The sequence below is a fragment of the Lissotriton vulgaris genome, chromosome 1_1, assembly GCF_964263255.1.
Source record: "Lissotriton vulgaris chromosome 1_1, aLisVul1.2, whole genome shotgun sequence".
Taxonomy (NCBI): domain Eukaryota; kingdom Metazoa; phylum Chordata; class Amphibia; order Caudata; family Salamandridae; genus Lissotriton; species Lissotriton vulgaris.
The window spans coordinates 755028041-755053774 of record NC_141685.1 but is presented as its reverse complement, the minus strand read 5'-3'; the positions used below and the strand labels follow the sequence as shown (position 1 = coordinate 755053774).

The 25734-nt window shown below is 47.6% G+C and overlaps 1 protein-coding gene across 1 annotated transcript in view; it reads right to left on the bottom strand.

Moving 5' to 3' along the window:
- LOC147747769 (uncharacterized) overlaps positions 1-25734 on the bottom strand; it is an 802967-nt gene that overhangs the window by 751903 nt on the left and 25330 nt on the right. The window contains exon 4 of the mRNA XM_086926120.1: positions 5094-5160. Within this exon, the coding sequence (XP_086782246.1) occupies positions 5094-5160 (67 nt within the window). The remainder of the gene's footprint in view (positions 1-5093; positions 5161-25734) is intronic.

Sequence of the window (25734 nt, the reverse complement as noted above, 5' to 3'; positions counted from 1 at the left end):
CACATAAAATTCAGTTTTTTTAAATGCATGGTACACATTTTTGCAGTAGGCATATTAACCAACCCTCTGTGCTACATTAGATGAGTCAAAGCTGCCACAGGACAACACTCCCATCTCTCTCCAGCAGGTATATTAATCACTGACGTTATCTTGACACTTTTATTGTTGCTCGAAAACTGCTAATTAAACAAGGATCTTTACAGTGCTTTTAAAACTGCAGCCTATGGACCCCCTGGGAATGTGTTACGGGAAACACTGCTGTCGTGGTAAAATACTCATACACGACTGTAAGTTCAGGGGATTAATTGTGGAATGCATAAACAAAAAGCAACACCACCAACAGCCTGCCTCTCCAATACCCAGGAGTTACATTTCATCAAATTAAAAGTACAGAACGTTCCTGGAAATCACTATTTGGAACAATCCCAAATGGCATGCAAAAACATCCATTCAGATAAGGTAATCAGCAACGCTCTACCCATGAACCTCAGCGGCATAAATTGTCATCAATGTTTTCTAAACAAAATCAGATGCAAAAGTTGTTCCCATATTAAACAGGCGTATACACACACCCTACCCTTGCAGGAAGACAAATAAGTAATATGAATTGAGTACAGTTCACTCTATTAACAGAATATGCAATAACACAACAGATATATTGGTGTGTGTAAAGGAGGAACATGGAAGTGAGATAACCTGAATGATAGGGCAGCCATGTTGAGGGGATGGCAGGAGAGGTATGCTAGTGGCAGTTATGGTTATGCTATTGGTAGAAGAGACTGGAAGCAGATGGCAGTGACACCCTCTGTACAGATAGCAATTATTAGAATGGGGTCTGAGCAGTAATGTCCTTTGAGGGTCTAGGATATACCATGAGTAGCAAAACTCTATGTAAAGACACCCGGGAGATCAGCAAAAGTGGTTCTCCATGTGTTTAGACCAATGAACTTTGCAAAATGGGGACCATATTTATGACCCGGTTTGCGCCGTTCTTGCACCTCGCAACGTAGTGCAAGATCAATGAAAACCTAGAGTCATATTTTGAAGCCACACAAAGCCATTTTGCATGCCCTTGAGTAGCTCCATAAACATGGAGTACCACAGCGCAGCACAAATGAATGTGTTTCGTTACTCTGCGCTAGGTAGGCGTTCCATAGGTGTTGCATGGGTGTTCCCATACAACTCCCTCCTTTTTAACGAATTCCCAGACTTACAAGATATTGTACACCTGGGAATAAGCCATAAAAGGTATGCCTCCCCATGAGAGGCATAACGAGGAGAAATATCTTTATTTCTCCCCTTTTTAGGTCGAGTAGACCTAACCCTCAATGCGTGAGCATTGATGGTGTCTGCTTCAGACCTAATGCTACCCGTATTTAGGATAGTGGACAGCAATGTGCCACGCGCTTTTCGTTTCCCGTTTTCACCGCGGGAGCGCGCGTCTGAGCTGCGCTTGCGCGGAGTAACACACAGCCCTTGCTCACACACAGACACAGGCAGCCCCCACCCCTCTGCATGCACGCACACACACACACACAGGCGCACTCATGCACACGCAGGCACACGGCACACATACAGGCACACAGCACACTATCCCCTGCCTCGCATTCTCTCTCAATCACACACAGTCACGCATGCGCACACACATACCCTCGCGTGCACACGCACACGCGCACACACAGGCAGGCACGGAGTCCCCTACGGGGGACTCTAACTTCACATCAGCCCTGGGCCCCACTCACCGGCTGCGCTCTTCCGGCGGGGCTCCTCTCGCGCTCCGCTCCTCACGGCGCGTCTCCTCTTCTGGATCGGGGCTCCCTCAGGTCAGAGGAGCCCCGCAACAGGCGCCACACTCCTCCTTCTCCCCGGCCCCCTCCTGGGGACCCGGGCTACCCAGGACCGGCAGGGCGCTCCATGAGCCAGCAGGCCTTCTTCTCACGGACCTCAGGAGGCGGGACTTCCGGTCGGCCGCGATCGGATTGGCCGGCTGGCCAAGAGCTTCCGGGTCGCCGCGGGCAGCGCGGCGGCACCCTCCCGATCACTACTAGGACAGGAGATGTGCACGCGAGTGGCCGCTGGCGTCTCGCGTCTCTTCCGCCTTGTTTTTTTAAGTCATGGTCGAGCAAGGATTTTTTCGAAATGCCTGTTGAAAGCAATTGGGTTCGTCACGTTTCCTTGTTCGTTTATGGAGCGCCTCTACGCTACGGCTTTGTGTGATTCTTTTCTCTTCTTTAGTCGGTTTCTGCTCTTAATCAGCACTATCAGACGCCTGTCTTTTATGGACACCGTATACGTTTCACGAAGGCAGGAGCGGCCGACTCAGGTGAGGCTTCCTCGGCATACAGATGTGGGATAGGGGCGCTGTGACCTCTGTCCGCATAGCCAGGTAATGCATGACGTAGTTGGGGGGCTTCCCCAGCTCCGCAGTCTCCAGCTTTAGTAAACTTTCTATTTTCTGCCCGACATGCTCTTTCTTCGTCTCAGTCCATCGTGCCTTGCACTCCTACACATTTCTCCGCTCTTTTCTTCTCTTCGTCTCTACTTTCTGTTGTCCATCTTCCTGACTCCTGTTTTCTTTCCTTGCTTTTCCCTCTCTCTCTAAATTGCATCTCTCGCCACCTTCTGTGTCCTCTTTCCTTCCACAGCTCTCTTCTTTTCAGGTCTACTACTCTCTCCTCTCTGTACTCTTTACTAATCTCCAGATTTTTCTCTTCCTCCTTTTTTCTTCTCCCTACCGAGCCCTTCATTTAAAATCTCCCTTTTGCTCCTTATGCATCACCTCCTCTTCTCTCCCAGTTACCCATAGCAACTCTTTCCTCTCCCTCGTTTTACCCCCTCTGTAGCTCCTTTCTGCCCATATGTTCTCTATCGCCACCGTAGCCCCTTTCGCCTGCTCTGTGCATGCATCCGCCACCCTTGACTTACATCGGCATTTGTTATCCCGGGAGTAGAGGGTGTGAGTTACAGACAGAGCTGCCGAATTTGCAACTGGGAAAACCAGCTCCAAGTCCCGGCGTCGGTGCAGCATCCTTTGATTCTGGGCAAATGACTCAATATCCCTGTGTTGAATGTAACTAGTGCACCCGTAAAGTCCACCAATACGCAATATAAAACTGTGAAAAACAATAGATGTCTGTTCTCGTCTCTCCGCTCTTTTCTTAAGCCGCTCTCCCTTAAGTTTCTTTACTCCTTTCCCGATGTTTCTTGTGTTGTTATGGTTTTTATGTCTTCTTCTGTCTCTGCACCTCTCCTATTTGCTCTCATTTTTTTATTATTTGTTTTACCATTTAAAGCATTCGGTTTTGTTTGTTGTTTTTTTTAGCACGGTGGATCAGTAGTTTAAGCAGTGAGGGCTGACACCTGCTTGTGAACTAAAGGTCAGAAGTTCGAATCTCGATAGGGCCACTTGAGTCTTTTATGCTTCCCAGGCCGACACTTTAGGGACGATTACATTGGGTAATAATCATAGCAGTTTTTCTAGCACATTGAAACGACAAAACCCGTGTTCTGCCCAATGTCTGTAGACTTTTGGTATGGTCATCTGATCTCTGGTTGTCTTGTAACACCCATAGTCTCTGGTAGTGCAGGTTTGTTTTTTCATCTGGCACACATAACCCCCCCCCCCACACACACAACCCCCCCCACACACAATCCTCCCCACACACACACACCACACACACACACACACACAACTCCCCCCACACACCCACAACACCCTCACACACACCCACAACCCCCCCCACACACACCCCTACACAACTCCCCCCACACACACACAACCACCACACATACACAGCCCCCCCACACACAACCATCTATCTATCTTATCTATGGCCCTCACTCTATCCATCTATCGCCCTCACTCTATCAGTCTTATCTGTCTTGTCTGTGTCTGTATATCTATCTATCGCACTCACTCTATCTATCGCACTCACTCTATCTATCACACTCACTCTATCTATCGCCCCCCTCTATCTAGCTATCGCATCACCACAGCATCACTCAGCACCACCACAGCTTCAATCTGTGCAACCATTCAACAACAACTGGTTCAAATATGCTCTCAATGTTTCAAGCTTTATTACAAATGTCACAAAAAGATGTTAATATTTCACTTCTGTTCTTGGATTTTGGTCACAATAAAATACACTGAACATAATCTTTACAAAAGTTTAAGCTATTGCCATTATAAATTACAATAACTTTTATTTAAGTATTAATTAATTATTTTAAAAAAATTAAAAGCCATTGTTATTTGTAATATCAATACATCTAAGTCACGTAAATACAACACATATTGCAGTACAAATGCTATAGGTGTCACATTTGCAAAAGTTAAAACTATTGGCATTGTAAATGACAAACTATTAATTTCGCTATTTTCAAAACCAACACATAGGTAAAAAAAATTGTCATTTACAATACCAATAGCTCAAACTTTCCTAATGCGAGACCTATTGCATTGCAAATGCTTGTTCCTCTTTCTATGTGTGCTGCATTCTATAGTACACATAGCAAGTGGGAAAAGACTCTCAGGATAACTTTTGTGCAGGGATGTGCCCCTTCTTGCACCAAAAAAATCCTGCCCACCACGCAGGCACCCTTGCACCATGGTGCTAGGGTTCCTGCGTTGGCTCTAGGCTGCCAAAATTGCATAAGAGCAGGGGAAAAGGAGAGGAATGCATTACTTTGGATAAATAAAGTGCATTCCTGCACTTTGGCTATAATGCAGGGCAATACAGCAAGGTGACTTGCTGCGCTGCACCATAAACTCATAAATATAACCCTGGGTGTCTAACATGCACCATTTAAAGTGTACAAAACCATGCAGTGCTTTGCACTATCTTCTCTATTTTTTGGAGAGAGGGGGCAGTGTCAAACTGGCCAGTTGTGGCAATCTCTTTGTGTATCTTGTCTTGTGACTGTGAGTGGACTTAAATATGTTAAAGACGTTAGCTAATGGTTTTCTGTGCATGTGGCACAAGCAGGTTAGCAACACAAGACCTTCTATACTGCATGGCGCAATTCAGTGGCCCCAGAGTTCAGTTCTTACAGATGTATTCATTCACAAATCACAATAAAGTAGTTCTTACATCGGTGTAGACCGTAGTTCCCCAAACACTGTCACTCATGGCCAGGCATCCTTCAGGACAAAACACCCTAAAAGGCAAAAAATGTTATGTGAGCAGCAAGGCATTAGGATGGCATTGATGTCAAAAGAATAGGGAAGAAAGAGCACAGCAGTACACCAAAAATCATAACTGAGAAAAATATTCTGCATGAGGCACCTCTACATTCTCCTACACATTCATGTCACCATGAACTTGTATAAAAGAATTTTAAAGTGAGTACCACATACAAAATAGTATAACGGTAGAGACATAATGGATCAGATTTGCAAGCCCTTTACAACTCTTTTGCACTGCCATTGTGTCACTTTTGTGATGCAGCAGCGGCGTAAACTATGCAGCCAATTTACAAGGTGACACATCTAGGGAGATGCGCCAAGTTGTAAAGCCCTGAGTCACATTATACCTGCATCAGGTATAATGTATGCAGGGTGGGAGTTCCCAAGCAGGAAAGCATCATAAAAGTGACGCAGTGAAATCTACAAGATTTTACTGCGCCAATCTAGGATGCCTACTTGAAGCAGGCGTAAGGAGTGATGCAGTACATTACGTTTCAGCTACAACATGCATTGCTGGAGTTGTGTCGTGCTTGCGACACGACTCCAGCAATGCATGACTTTTAGACCAACAGATGCATCAGTATTCCTGATGCATCTGTCACTCCTTGCACCATGGTGCGCCATATTGTAACTACCGTGCATCCATGGTGGCGCAAGGGTTTCGTAGGCTGGCACAGTGAAACGGGTGCATCTCTACAGATGCGTCAGTTTTTTGTAAATCTGCCACCATGTATCTTTTGACTCCCATCCAAAAACATGAGTGGCAGTTACATTATCTGACCTTTTACCCAGAGGGCATCACTGGAAGTAATATTATGTTACCTTTGACCGTGATGTCCATGGCAAAGTTTAAAAAAACTACAAAAAAATATGTTTTAGCTCCACCTATACATCACCCATAATGCATCCAAGATGTGCCAAAGGTACAGCCATGCTATACTAAGAATGCTTTATTCACACCAGGTATAGACATCACAAGGAAGCGACTCTCATCGTAAGCTCAGTACCTCAAATACCCATGCACAGTCCGGAATTTCCTGTTAGAGTGATCATTTATAACTAAAATGGAAATTCACACAAATCGCATGCCCACTGAGGCTCAAATGCTCTGCGCCTGACACAGTCGCAAAAGCTAAGCACTATATTTAATGACAAGGCAGATCCTTGCATGCAAAGTCACAACCATTGATGTAAATTCACCCAAATGGCAGGGGGAGTGGAAGTAAAACTGTGTGCTCTTTGAGCCACACTGACATCACAAGGTCGACCCTTGTTCCAGCTTTCACCCTTCAATACACAGAAGATGAACTAATGAAATAGCAGAGTTCAAACTGCAGAAAATGATCATGACTCCTGGAGTCCAATGTGCATCATGTTATTCTGTTCCTGCCACTACCTCCATCAAAAATAGTTTTAAGGCATGGACACAGTGGGCAATGGCTTACTGCCCTCACCTTCCACAGGCCTCACTAGTAACCCAATCACTTTACTTCACCTTTCGATATCTCAACCTCTGTCCCTGTATATCTCCACACCTGACTGTCTCTCTTGACCCAGTCCTCACCACTCTCTAGATTTATATCTACCTCTTCTTACCTTCTCGATATCTTGCTCAATTATCTCTCTCTCATTACTTTACCTCACCCATCCTTACATCTATTTCACCTTTTTCTAGTGCCTTGCAACAGTCTCCACTTATCTTCCCTCTCTCAACCTTGCCTCTCTCCCTACCGATCCATTTCATCTGCATCTGCATGTCTTCTCTCTCTCTATCTCTGTCATGTTTTACTGCAAATCTCTCTCTACCTCACTATAGTCTAAATTCACACCTGTTTCTCTTCCCCCCTATCAATACCTCTATCTCTGTTACTTCTCTACCACTCTTTGCATTTCTCATGCCTCTCCTATCTTTCTGAGTCATTCCTCTTTCCTTACTCCACCTCACATGTTCTACCTCACATCTCTCCTTTTCTTGCTCCCTACCTATTGCTACATCTCTATGTACCTACCATCTCATTGGTCTCTACTCCAATCCTGTCCACCTCACCTCCTTCTCTGAAATACAGGTATCTCTACCGCACCTCTCTATTGACCTCAACATCTCTACACCTAGCCCTGTGCCATTATCTTCATCTACGCAATTCTACTATCTCTCTAACTTACAATTTTCTCTGCACTTCACTGCACTGCTCTGTTTGCTTCTCACCTTACTGCCTCTCACCTTCATATGCTCCATCTCTCTCTGTGTCATTCCTTTCTTGTCCTCACCTCTATATCTGTCTTGTCTGTATGCCTCACCTCTCACACTGCTCTAAAACAAATAACTCCCTTCCTCAACACTCTCACTCGCTACCCCACTACTCAAGCTCACATCCCTGTCTTTAGTTTATTAAGTTCTGAATTTACATCACCATTTGTTCGCTACCCGACTATCTTCTCTCTCTTTCTAGGTCTGTTGCCCTAATCTCATCTTTTTCTCTCCAAGTTACTCCTGTTTTGTAACCAGTTTTTCTCCATCATCTTTGTCTCTCTCTGTTGCCTCTTCCTTACCCCTCTCAGTAGCTCACATCTTTATCCTTACCTCCTTTTCTATCAACCATTACCTCCTATATCTTGTCTCTGTGGACCTCTGGTATTTCAATTCACTCTCCGACTCTACCTCTTTCTTTGTTTATCCATTTCTCAATCTCATCTCTTTGTATCTACCTCACCTCTCAGTCTCTGCTTCACCCTCTCTTTCAAGCTACCCTTTGCCTCGGGTTCAATGCCTCACCTCTTTTCAGTCTACAACTTGTTTCTTCACCTCACCCCTTCTCTCTACCCACTACTCACTTTACCTGCCTTATCTTTCTACATCCCAGTTCTCTTGTTTACCCTTTTTACCTATCTACCCAACCATCCAATGCCTCTAGCTCCCTCTAACACACGTTTGTCAACATTACCTCTCTCTTTCTCTGCCTCATCTCTTTGTGTACCCCATCCATCTTGTTAATTGTTATTCTCCCTAAATCAAGCTCTCATATCATACCTCTGTATCTCATTCTGAAACCTAACCTACCTCTCTTTCTCTACCGACCTCTTTTTCTTTCTACCACTCATTTCCTTTCTGATCAGTTTACACTTTCTCTGTACCTTTTGTTCCCACCTTCCTCACTTATCTCACTAGCAGTTCTTTATGTTAAACCTATTTCCCCCCCTTAATTACCCCTCCTGCTACACCGATCTCCTTAAGTCTCTGCCTTCTCCTGTCTTTTGCCTCTTTCAATGTCTCTTGTTCAATGGAGTTGGAAATCATTGCCTATCTAGACAGGTGCATATATAGAAAGATAAGAGAAGATAAAAGGAAGGAGAAGGAAATTACGTTTATAATACCAAATTTCACTCAATGGAGTGGTCAAAATCCTAAGAGCAATGCTTTTATTTTCACTGTTGCATTTAAAATGCCAGTTGTGAAAGGGAATTTATTTATGATCAATCACAATTATCCATCAGTTAAAACCCCACTTTTACATGCTGGTTGCATATGTTTTATTGTTTCTAAAGTCTATATTTAGATGCCCAGGCAAAGCTTCAAATTCAGACACAACAAGATTGCTGACATCCACAACAGCTTTGACAACCAACCCGGAAGCCAACCCACCCTACCATCAGCTGACCATCTTCCCCCCGTTAACACCCTTAACGCCTGGAACCCAATCTCCACTGAGGACACATCCGCCTGATGAACTCCATCCACTCTGGATCCCCCACAGACCCATGCCCTCACCACATCTTCAACAAAGCAGACTCCGTCATAGCTCCGCACCTCCAAGACGTCATCAACTGCTCCTTCAACTCCGCCACCTTCCCAGAAGACTGGAAACACGCTGAACTCACCGCCCTTCTGAAAAAAACAACAGCAGACCCCACCGAACTCAAAAACTACCGCCCCATCTCGCTCCTTCCATTCCCGGCCAAAGTCATCGAGAAAGCTGTCAACAACCAGCTCGCCGCCTTCCTCGAAGCCAACAAATCACTCGACCCCTCTCAATCTGGCTTCCGAGCCAAACACAGCACTGAGACCGCCCTCATCGCAGCAACAGACGACATTCGAACTCTACTGGACAATGGAGACACAGTCGCCCTCATCCTCCTCGACCTCTCTGCAGCCTTCGACACAGTCTGCCACAGCACCCTGTTACAACGCCTCAGAAACATCGGAATCCAAGGAAAGGCACTGGAATGGATCACCTCGTTCCTCACCGGAAGAACCCAGAGAGTCCGCCTCCCACCATTCAAGTCCGAGGCCTCAGAAATCATCTGCGGCGTACCACAAGGATCCTCACTCAGTCCCACCCTCTTCAACGTATACATGAGCCCCCTCGCGGCCATCGCCCGCCAACACAACCTCAAAATCATCTCTTACGCGGATGACACTCAACTAATCCTATCTCTCACCAAGGACCCCAGCACCGCCAAAACTAACCTACACGAGGGAATGAAAGAAGTCACCGAATGGATGAAACAAAGCCGCCTGAAACTGAACTCAGAGAAAACAGAAGTCCTCATCCTAGGTAAATCCCCCTCTGCATGGGACGACTCTTGGTGGCCGGAAGCCCTCGGAAAAGCACCCATCCCGACAGACCACGCACGGAACCTAGGCGTCATCCTGGACTCTTCACTCTCAATGAACAGACAAGTCAGCGCCGTACCCTCTTCCTGCTTTAACATTCTTCGCATGCTCAGAAAAACATTTCGCTGGATCCCCTCCAAAACAAGGAAAACAGTCACCCACGCCCTGGTCACGAGCCGACTGGACTACGGAAACACCCTCTACGCAGGTACTACCGCAAAACTCCAGAAGAAACTACAACAAATCCAAAACGCCTCAGCCAGGCTCATATTAGACATCCCACGCAACAAACACATCTCTGGTCACCTTAAAGACCTCCACTGGCTACCCGTCAATAAGAGGATTACTTTCCGACTGCTTACCCACGCACACAAATCACTCTACGACATCGGACCAGAGTGCCTCAACTCTCGACTGTCCTTTTACTCCCCCTCCCGCCAACTTCGCTCTTCCAGCCAAGCCTTCGCCACTGTACCTCGCATCAACAAGACCTCCATGGGAGGCAGATCCTTCTCTTACCTGGCTGCCAAAACATGAAACTCACTCCCCGCTTACCTTCGCCTCACCCAGAATCACCTAGCGTTCAGAAAACAGCTTAAAACGTGGATATTTGACAAATAATCCTACTCCCCTTCCTAAGCGCCTTGAAACCCTCTGGGTATGTAGTGCGCTATATAAATGTTATGACTTGACTTGACTTGACAACAGCAAATTTCCAAACATATTCTCAAATGTCCACGCAGAGTCTCAAAGGATCAGGTATAGTTTCAAAAGTCCAGATAGTGCCACTCCATGTATGGCCCAACTTAGCCCCACCTCTGTTTCATGACAGCCCACGTCTCATCAAAAGGATCTAAAATCAAGATGGTGGGCCTCTGTTCCAACTGACACTGTTGCCGATATCAGTCAGAGAGCACAATCACCCCCAAATCCTCAAGCTTCCGGCTCGGAGGTGGGTATTTAGCCATGGCTGAAATCTCCACCTCTGGGCCGGAAGCTCCGCCTCCAAGCCACAAGCTCCGCCTCCGGCCCATAAGCTCTGCTCTGGGCTGTAAGCTCCGCCCCCACGCCAGAAACTCCGCCTCCGGGCCAGAATTTCCGGCCCTAGTGCGGACCTAAAGTTAGTAGTCTTAAATCTATTCTGTGAATACCGAAAGTAGTAAATTCATTCTGTGAATCCCGAAAGTAGTAAGTTCATTCTGTGAATCCCGAAAGTAGTGAGTGCATTCTGTGAATACCAAATAGTAGTAAGTTTAGGATTTAGTCTTAAGTTCATTCTGTTTATTGCAAGCAATAGGTCTATTTGCCAGCTGCACTGTCAAAGCCCAGGTGTCAGGAATTTACAAATTGCATCTACCTATGTTCCAAAAGTGGGGAATGGTGGAAAGACAATTGTAAAGCCTTGTCGGGTAAATATTTGGTACCCGTGTATTTCCAAATAGATTCCTTTCGTTATCATGTAAATAGGTTCAGGTCATAGTGGGTTTAGTTCCTTCCTAAGATGGCCGCCACAATAGCCACTGAAGCCATTCAGAGTTTAGTACGTGAGGGCTAGTTGATGTGTGCCGCGCGCAGCGTTCAAACTGCGCACTTCAACTATTTGGGTTCCTGAGGAAACAGCTTGAGTCAGACGCTCCGTGTCAAATATTCGTGACAGGAGTTCATAGAGTAGTTTAGTTAAATTCTCGAGTCCGCTAATTTAGTGACTTGCCTAGAGAGAGTAACATATGCCAAATGTTACTTTTGAGTGGATTCCTGGAAGTTCGTGAAGAAACGTTCTTCCGTCTGCTGCAGTGACTGAGACTTCGTTTTTTCTCCTCTCGTCATCGTCGTGGGAGCCAGTTCACCCTGCTGAAGCTCGACAGGGGTTTCCTTCACGGAAGGTTCAACGGACTCCATTGACCTCTTGCGGAGCTAGCGAGAGGAACAGTAAGCCAGCGACTGCTTCCCCTTTCTTCCCCCATTGTCGGCGAACTATGTGCTGAACAGCTCTTCCCTTCTTGCGCTTAACCTGCTCTTTCCTTCCCCCTTTGCCTCCCTTGTTCCTTTTTGCGCGCTTCGTTCCATTCTGCATTGGAATCCTTGGAGCCGCATGTTCACTGCAAGACATTAACAGATATAAACAGAACCCCAGTTGGGCAAATACAGAGAGCTTACAGGTAAAGAAGGAGTGAGAGTGTATTAGCTCATGGGTCGTAGTTTCAGTAAGGATCATCCAGTAACGTTAGTCTTTGTCCTGCAGGCATGAAGCTCCCTGAATGTACCTACACATCTTAATGAAGAGTAGCAATACCTTGGGGAACAACTGGTAGGATAAGATTCAATATTTACATAGAGTGAGAATATTGGTAGGTGGAAGTTGTTGTTTATTCTTTCCCCCCCTTGTTCTGTGCATTAGGCATCTACAGTAACCGAAGTCCAGGTCAAGATTGATCTATCCAATCGGTGAAGGTGCCAGAAGCTCTCAAGGTGTCTCTTCTCTGTCCACTTCCCCTTTCCCTGCCACTAGTGAGTTCGCCCATGTGGCGGAGTCACTGGTGGAAGGGTGATCGGGTACAGCATCACTGCCTCTGCGAAGATTGGAGCCTTCTGACACCAGGCCTAATGAGTGATTTTCAAATCCATAACTTGATCCACAAATCAAATAATGTACTTTGTTCACCACCATCATGTCATGGCTACCACAGACTCCTCAGAAACTAGGAGGATAAATATAAAGCAGTGACAGTTAGACCTATTAGCCTCAGAGTGTTCCTCCTCTAAACCTTTTGTCTTCTTCCTCCTTTTTCTGGTGATCTCATTTATGTTGGCCTTAGGACTCTGTGCACTTTACGACTGCTGATTAGTGCTTAAGTGCTTATGCTCCCTCCTTTAAACATGTTGAAATTGACTCACACCCAATTGCCCCATTTAATTTACTGGCAAGTCCCAAATTGAGGGCAACTATATGTCCTCATGCGCTTTAAATTAAATGCTTCTAGTGGTCCTGTAGCACTCCTTATGTCACTCACTTAAGCAGGTCTTTAATCATGTCACAGCACTATCATTGCAGCATGTGTGTGCAGCTTTAAACTGCTATTTTGATTTGGGAAAATAAACCTTTTCCCAGGATTAAACCTTCCTTTTTAATACATGTAAGTAACCCATAGGGTAGGCTCTACACGGCCCAAAGGGCAGAGTGCAGTGTATTTGAAATTGTGGACATGCACTTCTAAGTTTTACATGTCCTGGTAGTAAAAAACTCTTAAATTTGTTTTTCGCCAATCTAATCATCTTTAATCTTTAAGTAGGATGTTAAGTAAACAAGTCTGAAAATGCCACTTTTAGAAAAGCTGGTATTTTCTTGTGCCTGTAAGGTGGTCAGTTCCAGTTGACGGTGTGCTGCTTAAACATCTTACTTACCATCTCCAGTTTCTTGACTTTATATTTATACTCTCTATGATTACTGCTTCATGAAGGCTTTATTTTGGATGCTCCTGCATAAAGCCAGCATAACTGCTACCTTCTGCCAGAGCCATCACCCACTATAAATGCTGCATCTGAGAAACAACCTGAAGATGTAATTTCGCCTCTGGATCGACATCCCCAGTCAGGAAAATGTGTATAAAAGGATACAAACCATACCACTTTCCAGTTCCAAGTACTTCTTGACCAAAGAAGGGAGTGCTCCATAGAGGGCTCGGACTGCTGTGAGACACGTCTGGTATTCGCATGATAGCCAGTTTTTCAAAAGTGAGGAGAAATTACTTGAAATCCACACTTTCTGCTGGAGGAGCTGACAATCTGCCTAAAAGCTTACATGCCTGCTATGAGAGGGGAGGCGCATGTTTGGGCTTGCAGGAGAGACAGTCAAGGAGGAGAGGCCCAGCATGTTCCTGTTGTGAAGAATATCTAGAAAGAGCAAGAGACTGCAAAGAAGCATAGCCCAGAGTAACCCCAGTGTTCAAAGGGTCCCCTAGTCTCCCAAAACAGGTCTGGTTGTACATGCATCAAGACGTCTGCAATAATCAACTATCAAGGGTGATCAGCAGCCAGCAATGACTAACAGAATGGTGGTGCCAGAGTCTGAATACTTGTTAGAAATGGGATTTCTGGCTAGTTGAAACTTGCGCCAAAGCAAGGAGGAAACCACCACTCTAGTCAGGATAAGGGAGTTACACTCCTAAAATAACTCCTGCTCACCCCCTTGGTAGCTTGGCACAAGCTGCTAGGCTTATCATAGAGGCAGTGTGTAAAGCGTTTGCAAGACCAAATACGATTAAAATCCACAATACTATACTTAAAAATATGCTGTTATCAAAAGAAGTTCAAACACAGTTCCTTGATGTCGCTAGCACTGTCCGGGGCTATCACGGTGTCGTGAAGAACCAATCCAACAGTTCTGGCTGGTCGCGGGGTCGCAGGGCCAGCTACGGTGTCGGGAAGACCCGCAAACAGTACCTGTGAGAAATGCAGGGCAATGGGGCCCTTGAAATCACTCGTGTTGCAGGTCAAGCTCCTCTCTGGAGCGCTGGAGCTGACAGGCATCGGGTGCTGCGGTGCGAAGTTCAGCGGTGCGGTGTGCAGTGTCACCAGGTTGCTTTGCGAGCAGCGGCTCGGTGGGGATGTCAGATGGTGTCGTTGGTTAGACCAGAGTTGCGGTGTGAGAGAAGGAGGTGCTAGCAGTTCAGTGCAAAAGCAGCGCCAACATCATTGCTGAAGCGCTGTCGTCAGCTGACGAACGGGAGTAGATGGCACCGGCGTTGTTAGGCCAAGGCTGCGGTGCAGGATGAGGGTGGTGCTTCCTGTGACTTACAAGTGATGCCCTCGAACCACTGTGCAAGCAGCAGCATTGACTTTGACGTGGAGTGGCGGCGTCAAGGAGGCCAAGGTGTACTCGTGAAGCCCGGCGGTGCAGAGTGCAGTGCGGTGCCCACAGATTGCGCTGCGAGCAGCAGCTTGCTGGCAGCGTCAACAGGCAACATCGGTGAGACCAGGGTCGCGGTGCAGAGTTGCGGCGGTGCTCTCTGTGGTGCCACAGCTTCGGCGTGAAGTGAGGCGGTGCGGAGTGCGTTGCCCACAGGTCACTGTGCAAGCAGAGGCTCGGTGGCAGCGTCAACAAACGTCGCCGGTGAGACCAAGGTTGCGTAGCGGTGTTGCAGCGGTGCCCTCTGCGGTGCCTTCAGTCCAGGCCTTTTACCACCCAAGACAGAAGCAGCCACTGGAGGTCAGCCCAGCAAAGCACCAAGCAAAGCAGTTGTTCCTTTTCGCAGCTTCTCCGGCTCTTCTTCTTGGCAGTCTTCTAGTTCCAGATGAGCTCTAAAGTTCAGGAGTCTGGGCCCCAGTATTTGTACACAAAAATCCTTTTATCTTTCAGGCAGAGGGTGTCTGTGTCCGGCCAGAACCAGTCCGGCCTACTCTGGTGTGATTTCCTGGCAGGAGGTGGAACGCATTGTCAGAGGCAGGCCAGGCCCTTTGAGGTGCAAGGAAATCTACCCCTTCTTCCCCCATCCTATTCAGCCCATTCCTGACCTAGACTATCTAGAGCCTCACCCGCTCTCCTGCCTTCTGTCATCAAAAACCCAGACAGGCAATCCACATTCCAGCAGAGGCACACCGGATGGCCGAGCAAAATAATACCCACTTTCTAAAAGTGGCCTTTATGAACTCAGAATGAAAAGGGCACAATCGCTAAAAGCTGGGTCTTTAGATTCTGAGTTTAGGCATACTAAACTTAATTTCCTTACCTCTTTCCCCGGGCCCGTTAGGTTTATAAGATGTTATAAACGAATGGTCCGATGCATCCTATGGGGGAAGGGGTGACCTTACAATAGTGAAGAGCGAATTTGGCTGTATTCACTATCATGACACGCCACACACACACTTGGGCATGTCCTGTCTTTCACATACCATGCACCCTGCCCATAGAGGTACCTTGGGCCTACCTTAGGGGTATCTGACATGAAAGAAAAAGGAAGGTTCTGTGACGGTCCAGTGTGGGCACAGGCTGCGTCAACATGGCAGTCGCAACTGTGCGTAGACTCTGCAATGGCAGGTCTGAGATATCCTTTTTCCGTGCTACGTGCGTGGTTGGCACAATCCGTGCTGCAGGCCCACGAGTAGCATTTGATTCACAAACCCCGGCACCCGTAGTGCACTTTACTAGGGACTGACATGCAAATCAAATATCCAATTGTGAAAACATCAATCCAGAACATACTTTACCACAGGAGCACCTGCACTTTACCACTGATCAGCAGTGCGTAAAGTGCGCAGAAACGTTACAACAGCAAAAACAGAGTCAAAACTGAGAGGTCAGAAAGCAAAAACTCAAGGGAAACATGCCAAAAGATGCCAAGTCTAACAATACTCTAATTAATATCCAGTAGTTTGACAGACAACCATTCATTAGGCAACTTTGTACCTGTAGCTATCAGTGGCACCCTGCATAGGGCGTGCTGCGGGGTGGTAGGGCGAGAAGGCACAGAGGAACATAATGATTACTTTCCTCTGTTCCGTCTGAGTTTATTTACCACCCACCCTGTCCCTCCTCCACCTCACCGCCCCGAAGCTCGCCCTATGCGAGTCGCCACTGGTAGCTATAGCCCTCTGCACTCATCAGTTTTGAAGTGAATGCTGTTAAGTCATTACAGGGCTTATTTACAAGCCCCTTGCGCCGCTGGTGAATCACTTTTTTGGGCGCTCCGATGGCGCAGATTGCAGACCCATACCTATGAGGCCACCACGCAAAGCCACTTTGCATGGCTTTTCATGGCCTCGTAGATATGGTGTAAGGCAACTCTGTGCATATCGCTACATTGGCTTCCACTGTGCCAGCAGGGCGTTCCGTGCGAGGTTCAATTGGTTTTCCCATACAATACTCATGGGTTTTGAAACGTTCAAACATTTACAATGAAATGTAAACCTGGGAATACCTCAAAACTGTAAGCCGTCCATATTGAAAGCAGAGAAATATTGTTATTTATAATCATGTATTCCTCTTCTATGTGTACTGAATTCTGCAGCACACATAGTAAGAGGAAACGCCTCCATGGATTGTTTTTGAGGACGAAGGTGTCCGTTTCTGCACCAAACAATCCTACTAACAATGCAGACACCCTTGCACCATGGTGTGGTGCAAGGGTGTCTGTGCTCGTGCTGGGCACCAAATTGTGGAATGCACTGTATTCTGTAAAAACAGTGCATTCCTACCCTTTCAAATTGGTTTTGGGCAGTGCAGCAAAAAGACTTATGGAGCTGCCCTACATCAATTCATTGTAAATGATGCCCTGAGGTGCTCGTTTAGGAGAGACTTGCACTGCCTGAGGGCCACTTTTTTTTGACACTCCGGTGGTGCAAGCCTCTCAATCATATCTATGAGAAGACGCAAGGCCACTCTGCATGACTTTGAATGGACTCATAGATATGGAGTAACACAAAGCAGCACAAGTCGCTGCCTTGCCTTACTCTGTGTCAAGGAGGCATTCCATGGGCCTTGCGGTGGGCTTTCATACGGAACACCCAAGGATTTTGACTCTGCCCCAGATTTACTTAATCACATAAACCTGCGGCAGCGCCAAACCCTCTCGCCTCTCCAGAGCAGGCGTGATAAGGAGAAATATTTTTATTTTTCCTAGTTTTTTCCTCTGTCCATGTGTGGTGCATAGAAAGAGGAAAAAGCCTCTCCGGGTTGCTTTTACGCAGGATGGTTCCCCATTCAGCACAAAAACAATCCTACCTGCAATGAAGGCACCCTTGTACCATGGTGCAATGGTGCCTATGTTGGCACTAGGCAGCGAATTGTGCACCAGCACAGGGGGGAAGGTGAGGAATGCATCTGTATTTCATATATAAGGTGCATTCCTGTCCTTTCACATTGGGGTGGGGCAGCACACAAGAAATCCTGCGGCGCCGCAGCTCTATGCCAATTCCTCATAAATGACACCTTAAGGGGCTTATTTATGAAAGCCCTGTATCACTTTTGCAGGACGTAAAGTGGTACATGCATGATGCCAGGCTCTCAGTTAGATTCATGAACCAACACAAAGCCACCCTACGTGGCTTTGAGCGGCCTCATAAATCGTGAGTAAGGTGACTCAGAACAAATCGCTGAGTCACCTTACTGTGTGCCTGGGAGGCATTCCATGGGTGTTGCAGTAGGTTTACCTTTGCAACACCCTTGGAATTTGATGCCGGCCCAGATTTACAGCGGCTTATTTATGAGATCCCTGGTTTGCACCACCTAAAGTGGTACATGTGTGCTGCAGGGCTCTCAATACGATTTATGAAGCCATGCAAAGCCACCCTGCATGACTTTAAGTGGTCTCCGAAATCATGAGTAAGGTAATGCAGCGCACATTGCTGAGTTGCCTTACTTTTTGACCGGGAGGCATTCCACAGGCATGGCAGTGGGTTTTCCTATGCAGCACCCATGAAATTTCATGCTTTCCGAGATGTACAAAGTCATACAAACCTGAGGAAGCGCCAAATCTGTAAACCTTCCAAGGTGAGGTGTAACGAGGAGAAATATGTTTATTTCTCTTCTTTTTTTCCTCTTTCTATGTGTGGTGCATTTTGCAGCACACATAGAAAGAGGAAAATGCCTCAATGGATTGTTTTGTGCAGGAGGTCTCCTTCCTGCGCAAGAAAAATCCTGCATGCAACAGAGGCACGCTTGCACCATGGTGCAAGAACGCCTACATTCGCACTAGGCTGCTGAAACGGCGCCAGTGCAGGGAGAAAGGCCAGAAATGCACAGTTACTTAAATATGGTACATTCCTGCCCTTTCAATTTGGTGTAGGGCAGCGCAGAAAGGCAACTTGATTTGCTGTCCTATGCCAAAATCCCATAAATGAGGCCCCTATTATCTTTGTAGTTATGCATTTTTGCCTTTTGCTTTGTCTGGCAACCTTGATGAAAGTCTTCCAGACATTTATAGTTAACATAGTGTTTAGGCTAACTTCTGCAATTTACATTCCAAAACCGTGAGAACTATTGCTGGATTCAGAAGGCTACTTTTGACAGCCCCATATAAACCTGTCTCTCTCAATTGACACCACGTGAGATTTTTTTTTACATGTTTCCAGTGCTGAATTTGAGCCTTTGGTTGCAGTTGGGGCTCACTGGCATTCAGTTTTGGGCACCGGTGTTCCCCTCCTCAGGCTTTAATTCAAAGAAATAGAGAATAAAACACAAACAGGAGAAAGGGGGAGGCAAAGACAATAAGCTAGGATGAAAAAGAACCTGCACGAGCCAAATAAATGGACAGGGTTTGTCTGGTGGTATAATAATGAAGCATGAGGTTGAATCGATACTATGCAGCCTTGGTAATCAGCAGTCTCAACATTCATTAGCACAGGCTGCGGCCTTCTGAGAAAAACTTAGATCACCAGCAGTCTGACCACAATCATTGTCAGGGTGGATAACTAAAGTCACTAAATTGACTTGAGCTGCACTCTCTGTACGTATGGCACAAAGCAGACAGGCTTAACTTAGAGGCAATGTATAAAGTATTTATGGAGCCCCAAAAAAGTAATACGGTCAAATCATAACTCAAGAAAAATCCCACATCAATTTAAAAATATTTTGTAACTTTCAATAAAAAGAATGACACGAAAGGCACAAATCCTATAAGGGAAACCAAAGTTATTACTTTTCAAATTTTAAGCTTCAAAATAGAGCCAAAAAGCCTTAAGCACAAACTGTGGTCATCTAGATGCTCTTGACCAGTAAGTACCCTGCTGCAGGTTATGGCTGACCACAATGTAGAGTAGATCGGATCCAGAAACTAGGTTCAATCTGGTTGAATGTTTTATCTTCAGACTTAGCCTCTGAAATGGAAGTCAAAAGTTCTTGAAGATTTCGGCCTTCAGAATTAGTCACATTTTTTTTAGCTTGAATTTATCCAGTGAGACAAGGCTGCAGTCTGTAGTGGAAGTGGGCTCCAAATGCAGTATGTTATGTTATGTTATAAGTGACTTGTAGCGCGCACGATTACTTACAAGTGTCCTGGCGCGAAGAAAACTACAGGCAGGAAGTAGAAAACAATTAAATGGTCTGATTAAAAATGTGCGTTTTGTGTACTTTCTTGAAGATGCGGAAGTCCTGAGTGTGGCGCAGCAGTACCGGAAGACTGGCAACCTTAACTGAAAGTGACTGAAAGCTGTCTCTGTGCTATACCATGTTCCGAAGCCAGACTGGACAGGATGAAGAGCCCCAGATGTTTCCACAAAGGTCTCCAGTTGACGGAATACCACCTTTTCGCATACATTGGCCAGTGCCGGCAATAAGGAAATGGGGCGATAATTCGCAGGTAGAGAAGAGTCCACTGTAGGTTTCTTAAGAAGAGGAAGGAGTTTAGCTTGCTTCCATTGAGCCGGTACAGTAGCAGTGACTTCTGAGCAAACCGCCTCAGCAACCCCCGCTAAGGCACTGGCAGGACACGGGTCCGAAGGGGAGCCAGACTTGAGTGATTTATGGATGGCAAGAATGTCAGACTATCGGCCTGCACAAACTGAGAGAATAGTGAATTAGTAGGTATACAGGGGGGAACTAAGGCAATTATCAGCAACGCCACTGGTGATGCCAGGCTTTCTTGAATAGATTGTATTTTATTAATAAAAAACGTAGACAGTTCCTCACACCATCCGGGGGAAGCTAAAATAGTTTTATGCTCCGCGCAAGGGGACAAGAAACTTCTGACAATAGAAAAAATCTATTTGCTTGTTGTTATTAGCTTTCATAATTCTTTCAGCAAAAAAGTTGCTTTCAGCCTTCCTCACGGCTATGTAGTAATCTCTCTGTGCCATGCGCAGTGCAGATTTAGCTGCTGGACAGTACGCCGCCCACCACTGGCGTTCCAATTTCTTACAGCCCAGTTTTACCTCTTTTGAGGACAGAGAATACCAGGGTTGCGAGGAGGAAAGCCGGTGAGGCCTGGAGGACGCAGGTTTGCAGGAGGATTCAACCCCCTCGGTAACCCAGGCACTAAAGCTGTCAACCGCCCCCTCCAGGTTGACTGCGGAGGCCGCCTGTGAGTGAGTGAGGGCCTCTGTAAGCGCAGGAATATTAATCGTACGGGAGGGAGGGCCAGAAGTCAAAGACCGAGAACTGAAGGGTTTTCCAATGTCCCAGGAGAATGATATCAAGAAATGATCGTACCATGTGACCGGAAGTGGATCCGCAACCTCTAGTTCAAAATTAGAGCACACCAGGTCGATCAGGTGGCCCCCCTCATGTGTAGGTTTAGGACCCACTGAGTTAGCTGAGTCAGGGCCAAAAGGTCCAGCAAAACCGCAGGGCCCGGAGCCTCCGGGGTGTCTAAGTGAATTTTAAAATCGCCCAGGAGGAGAAATTTGGAAAATGCAAGATGCGAGGGGCAATAGCATCCCCCAGGGACTTAAAAAAAGCACCTGGCGGGACTGGAGGGCGGTAGACCAATGTTCCCCCCCAGCGTAAAATGTGGAGATAAAGTGAAGGAGAAATCAAGGGCCTCACCCTCCACCAAATCCATGGAAGTTTCACACAAGAAGGCCCGGGCTTCCCTAAAGCCACGGCCGTACCCCCCCCCCTCCACCTTAAACGGCCAGCACGTGCTAGATGGTACCCATGAGGAATTGCAAGCTCGACCACCGGTTCCCATGACTCCCTTAGCCATGTTTCCGTAATGAATAACATGTCCAGCTTGTTGTCAATAATTAACTCAAAAATGTTAGCAGCATGTCTAACCATTGATCGCACATTAATAAGGGTAGCCACAACCCCCCACTCCCTGGCACCCTGAGAGCCCAAACCCAGTAGTTCTGTGTCAAAACCTAAAACACAAGTGGCACACCTACTGGAAATGGTTGCCGGGTCCAATGCTACTAGAGCATCGCGGCCAAAGACACGCCGGGCCGCCATAATGGCAGGCTCTGATGCGGCAGCGTGGCTGGCCTGGGCGCCTCCGGGGCGTGGACGGGCACAGACGGGCTTGCCTTTGGCACGCCAGCGGCACGCCTGCTGCGTGCCCGTGGGAGCATGTGCAATTTATAGGACTTCCCTCCCCCAGCTCCCCCAGCTAGAGTGCTAACTCTCTTCCAACCGGGATCCGGGACTCCCAAGATGGCGCCCTGCCCTCCACTCACACGGCACTCGAAGCTGTGGTGGACCAGGGCAGGGACAGCGCACCTCCCTTGATGTCAGCTCGGGTGAGTGCGTGCCAAATCTCAGGGGACCCAACAGAAAAAAAGCAAACAATGCAGAGCAATGTAAAAACACAAAGTTTTTAAAACATTAAAAGGAAGCAGTTCCTCGAAAGAACAACTTCAGGTAGCATCTAAATAAGCGAGCCAAAAATTATTATTTTCATGAGCAGCCTCAGTTCTAAACGGTTCGAGCCGGGACTGCCACCACCCGCTCTCGCCTCAGCGAACCCTGCACTGCCTGTCAATTTATAGGACTTCCCTCCCCCAGCTAGAGCGCTAACTCTCGTCCAACCGGGATCCGGGACTCCCAAGATGGCGCCCTGCCCTCCACTCAAACGGCACTGGAAGCTGCGGTGGACCGAGGCAGGGACAGCGCACCTCGCTTGATGTCAGCTCGGGTGAGTGCGTGCCAAAGGTCAGGGGACCCAACAGAAAAAAAGCAAACAATGCAGAGCAATGTAAAAACACGAAGTTTTTACAACATTAAAAGGAAGCAGATCCTCTCAAGAACAACTTCAGGTAGCATCTAAATAAGCGAGCCAAAAATGATTATTTTCATGAGCAGCCTGAGTTGTAAACGATTCAAGCCGGGACTGCCACCACCCACTTTCGCCGCCACCACCCGCTCATCAGCATCCATTCTCAATGAGGTCCCACCGAATCGGATGTGCTGTTGTGGAAAAGATCAGAGGGGCAGCACCTGAATATTTGGCCCAGCAGCACTGCACATTCATTCACTTGGTTTGGCATGTTGGTATCTGTGCACCGGAGGTCTTTGGAGCCAAAAGGTTTCTATGTCCCAGGTTTCATCAAAATTTAGGAGGGCTACACTTTGACAGCAGCCAAGTGTCAAGAATCTTGAAGCTGATTTTTGGGGTCTAGGCTCACTCCAGAAACAGATGCCAACAGCCATGCGCAGTGCAGATTTAGCTGCTGGACAGTACGCCGCCCACCACTGGCGTTCCAATTTCTTACAGCCCAGTTTTACCTCTTTTGAGGACAGAGAATACCAGGGTTGCGAGGAGGAAAGCCGGTGAGGCCTGGAGGACGCAGGTTTGCAGGAGGATTCAACCCCCTCGGTAACCCAGGCACTAAAGCTGTCAACCGCCCCCTTCAGGTTGACTGCGGAGGCCGCCTGTGAGTGAGTGAGGGCCTCTGTAAGCGCAGGAATATTAATCGTACGGTAGGGAGGGCCAGAAGTCAAAGACCGAGAACTGAAGGGTTTTCCAATGTCCCAGGAGAATGATATCAAGAAATAATCGTACCATGTGACCGGAAGTGGATCCGCAACCTCTAGTTCAAAATTAGAGCACACCAGGTCGATCAGGTGGCCCCCCTCATGTGTAGGTTTAGGACCCACTGAGTTAGCTGAGTCAGGGCCAAAAGGTCCAGCAAAGCCGCAGGGCCCGGAGCCTCCGGGGTGTCTAAGTGAATTTTAAAATCGCCCAGGAGGAGAAATTTGGAAAATGCAAGATGCGAGGGGCAATAGCATCCCCCAGGGACTTAAAAAAAGCACCTGGCGGGACTGGAGGGCGGTAGACTAATGTTCCCCCCTAGCGTAAAATGTGGAGATAAAGTGAAGGAGAAATCAAGGGCCTCACCCTCCACCAAATCCATGGAAGTTTCACACAAGAAGGCCCGGGCTTCCCTAAAGCCACGGCCGTACCCCCCCCTCCACCTTAAACGGTCAGCACGTGCTAGATGGTACCCATTAGGAATTGCAAGCTCGACCACCGGTTCCCACGACTCCCTTAGCCATGTTTCCGTAATGAATAACATGTCCAGCTTGTTGTCAATAATTAACTCAAAAATGTTAGCAGCATGTCTAACCATTGATCGCACATTAATAAGGGTAGCCACAACCCCCCACTCCCTGGCACCCTGAGAGCCCAAACCCAGTAGTTCTGTGTCAAAACCTAAAACACAAGTGGCACACCTACTGGAAATGGTTGCCGGGTCCAATGCTACTAGAGCATCGCGGCCAAAGACACGCCGGGCCGCCATAATGGCAGGCTCTGGTGCGGCAGCGTGGCTGGCCTGGGCGCCTCCGGGGCGTGGACGGGCACAGACGGGCTTGCCTTTGGCGTGCCTTTGGCACGCCAGCGGCACGCCTGCTGCGTGCCCGTGGGAGCATGTGCAATTTATAGGACTTCCCTCCCCCAGCTCCCCCAGCTAGAGTGCTAACTCTCTTCCAACCGGGATCCGGGACTCCCAAGATGGCGCACTGCCCTCCACTCACACAGCACTCGAAGCTGTGGTGGACCAGGGCAGGGACAGCGCACCTCCCTTGATGTCAGCTCGGGTGAGTGCGTGCCAAATCTCAGGGGACCCAACAGAAAAAAAGCAAACAATGCAGAGCAATGTAAAAACACAAAGTTTTTAAAACATTAAAAGGAAGCAGTTCCTCGAAAGAACAACTTCAGGTAGCATCTAAATAAGCGAGCCAAAAATTATTATTTTCATGAGCAGCCTCAGTTCTAAACGGTTCGAGCCGGGACTGCCACCACCCGCTCTCGCCTCAGCGAACCCTGCACTGCCTGTCAATTTATAGGACTTCCCTCCCCCAGCTAGAGCGCTAACTCTCGTCCAACCGGGATCCGGGACTCCCAAGATGGCGCCCTGCCCTCCACTCAAACGGCACTGGAAGCCGCGGTGGACCGAGGCAGGGACAGCGCACCTCGCTTGATGTCAGCTCGGGTGAGTGCGTGCTAAAGGTCAGGGGACCCAACAGAAAAAAAGCAAACAATGCAGAGCAATGTAAAAACACGAAGTTTTTAAAACATTAAAAGGAAGCAGATCCTCTCAAGAACAACTTCAGGTAGCATCTAAATAAGCGAGCCAAAAATGATTATTTTCATGAGCAGCCTGAGTTCTAAACGATTCAAGCCGGGACTGCCACCACCCACTTTCGCCGCCACCACCCGCTCATCAGCATCCATTCTCAATGAGGTCCCACCGAATCGGATGTGCTGTTGTGGAAAAGATCAGAGGGGCAGCACCTGAATATTTGGCCCAGCAGCACTGCACATTCATTCACTTGGTTTGGCATGTTGGTATCTGTGCACCGGAGGTCTTTGGAGCCAAAAGGTTTCTATGTCCCAGGTTTCATCAAAATTTAGGAGGGCTACACTTTGACAGCAGCCAAGTGTCAAGAATCTTGAAGACTGATTTTTGGGGTCTAGGCTCACTCCAGAAACAGATGCCAACAGCCATGCGCAGTGCAGATTTAGCTGCTGGACAGTACGCCGCCCACCACTGGCGTTCCAATTTCTTACAGCCCAGTTTTACCTCTTTTGAGGACAGAGAATACCAGGGTTGCGAGGAGGAAAGCCGGTGAGGCCTGGAGGACGCAGGTTTGCAGGAGGATTCAACCCCCTCGGTAACCCAGGCACTAAAGCTGTCAACCGCCCCCTTCAGGTTGACTGCGGAGGCCGCCTGTGAGTGAGTGAGGGCCTCTGTAAGCGCAGGAATATTAATCGTACGGTAGGGAGGGCCAGAAGTCAAAGACCGAGAACTGAAGGGTTTTCCAATGTCCCAGGAGAATGATATCAAGAAATGATCGTACCATGTGACCGGAAGTGGATCCGCAACCTCTAGTTCAAAATTAGAGCACACCAGGTCGATCAGGTGGCCCCCCTCATGTGTAGGTTTAGGACCCACTGAGTTAGCTGAGTCAGGGCCAAAAGGTCCAGCAAAGCCGCAGGGCCCGGAGCCTCCGGGGTGTCTAAGTGAATTTTAAAATCGCCCAGGAGGAGAAATTTGGAAAATG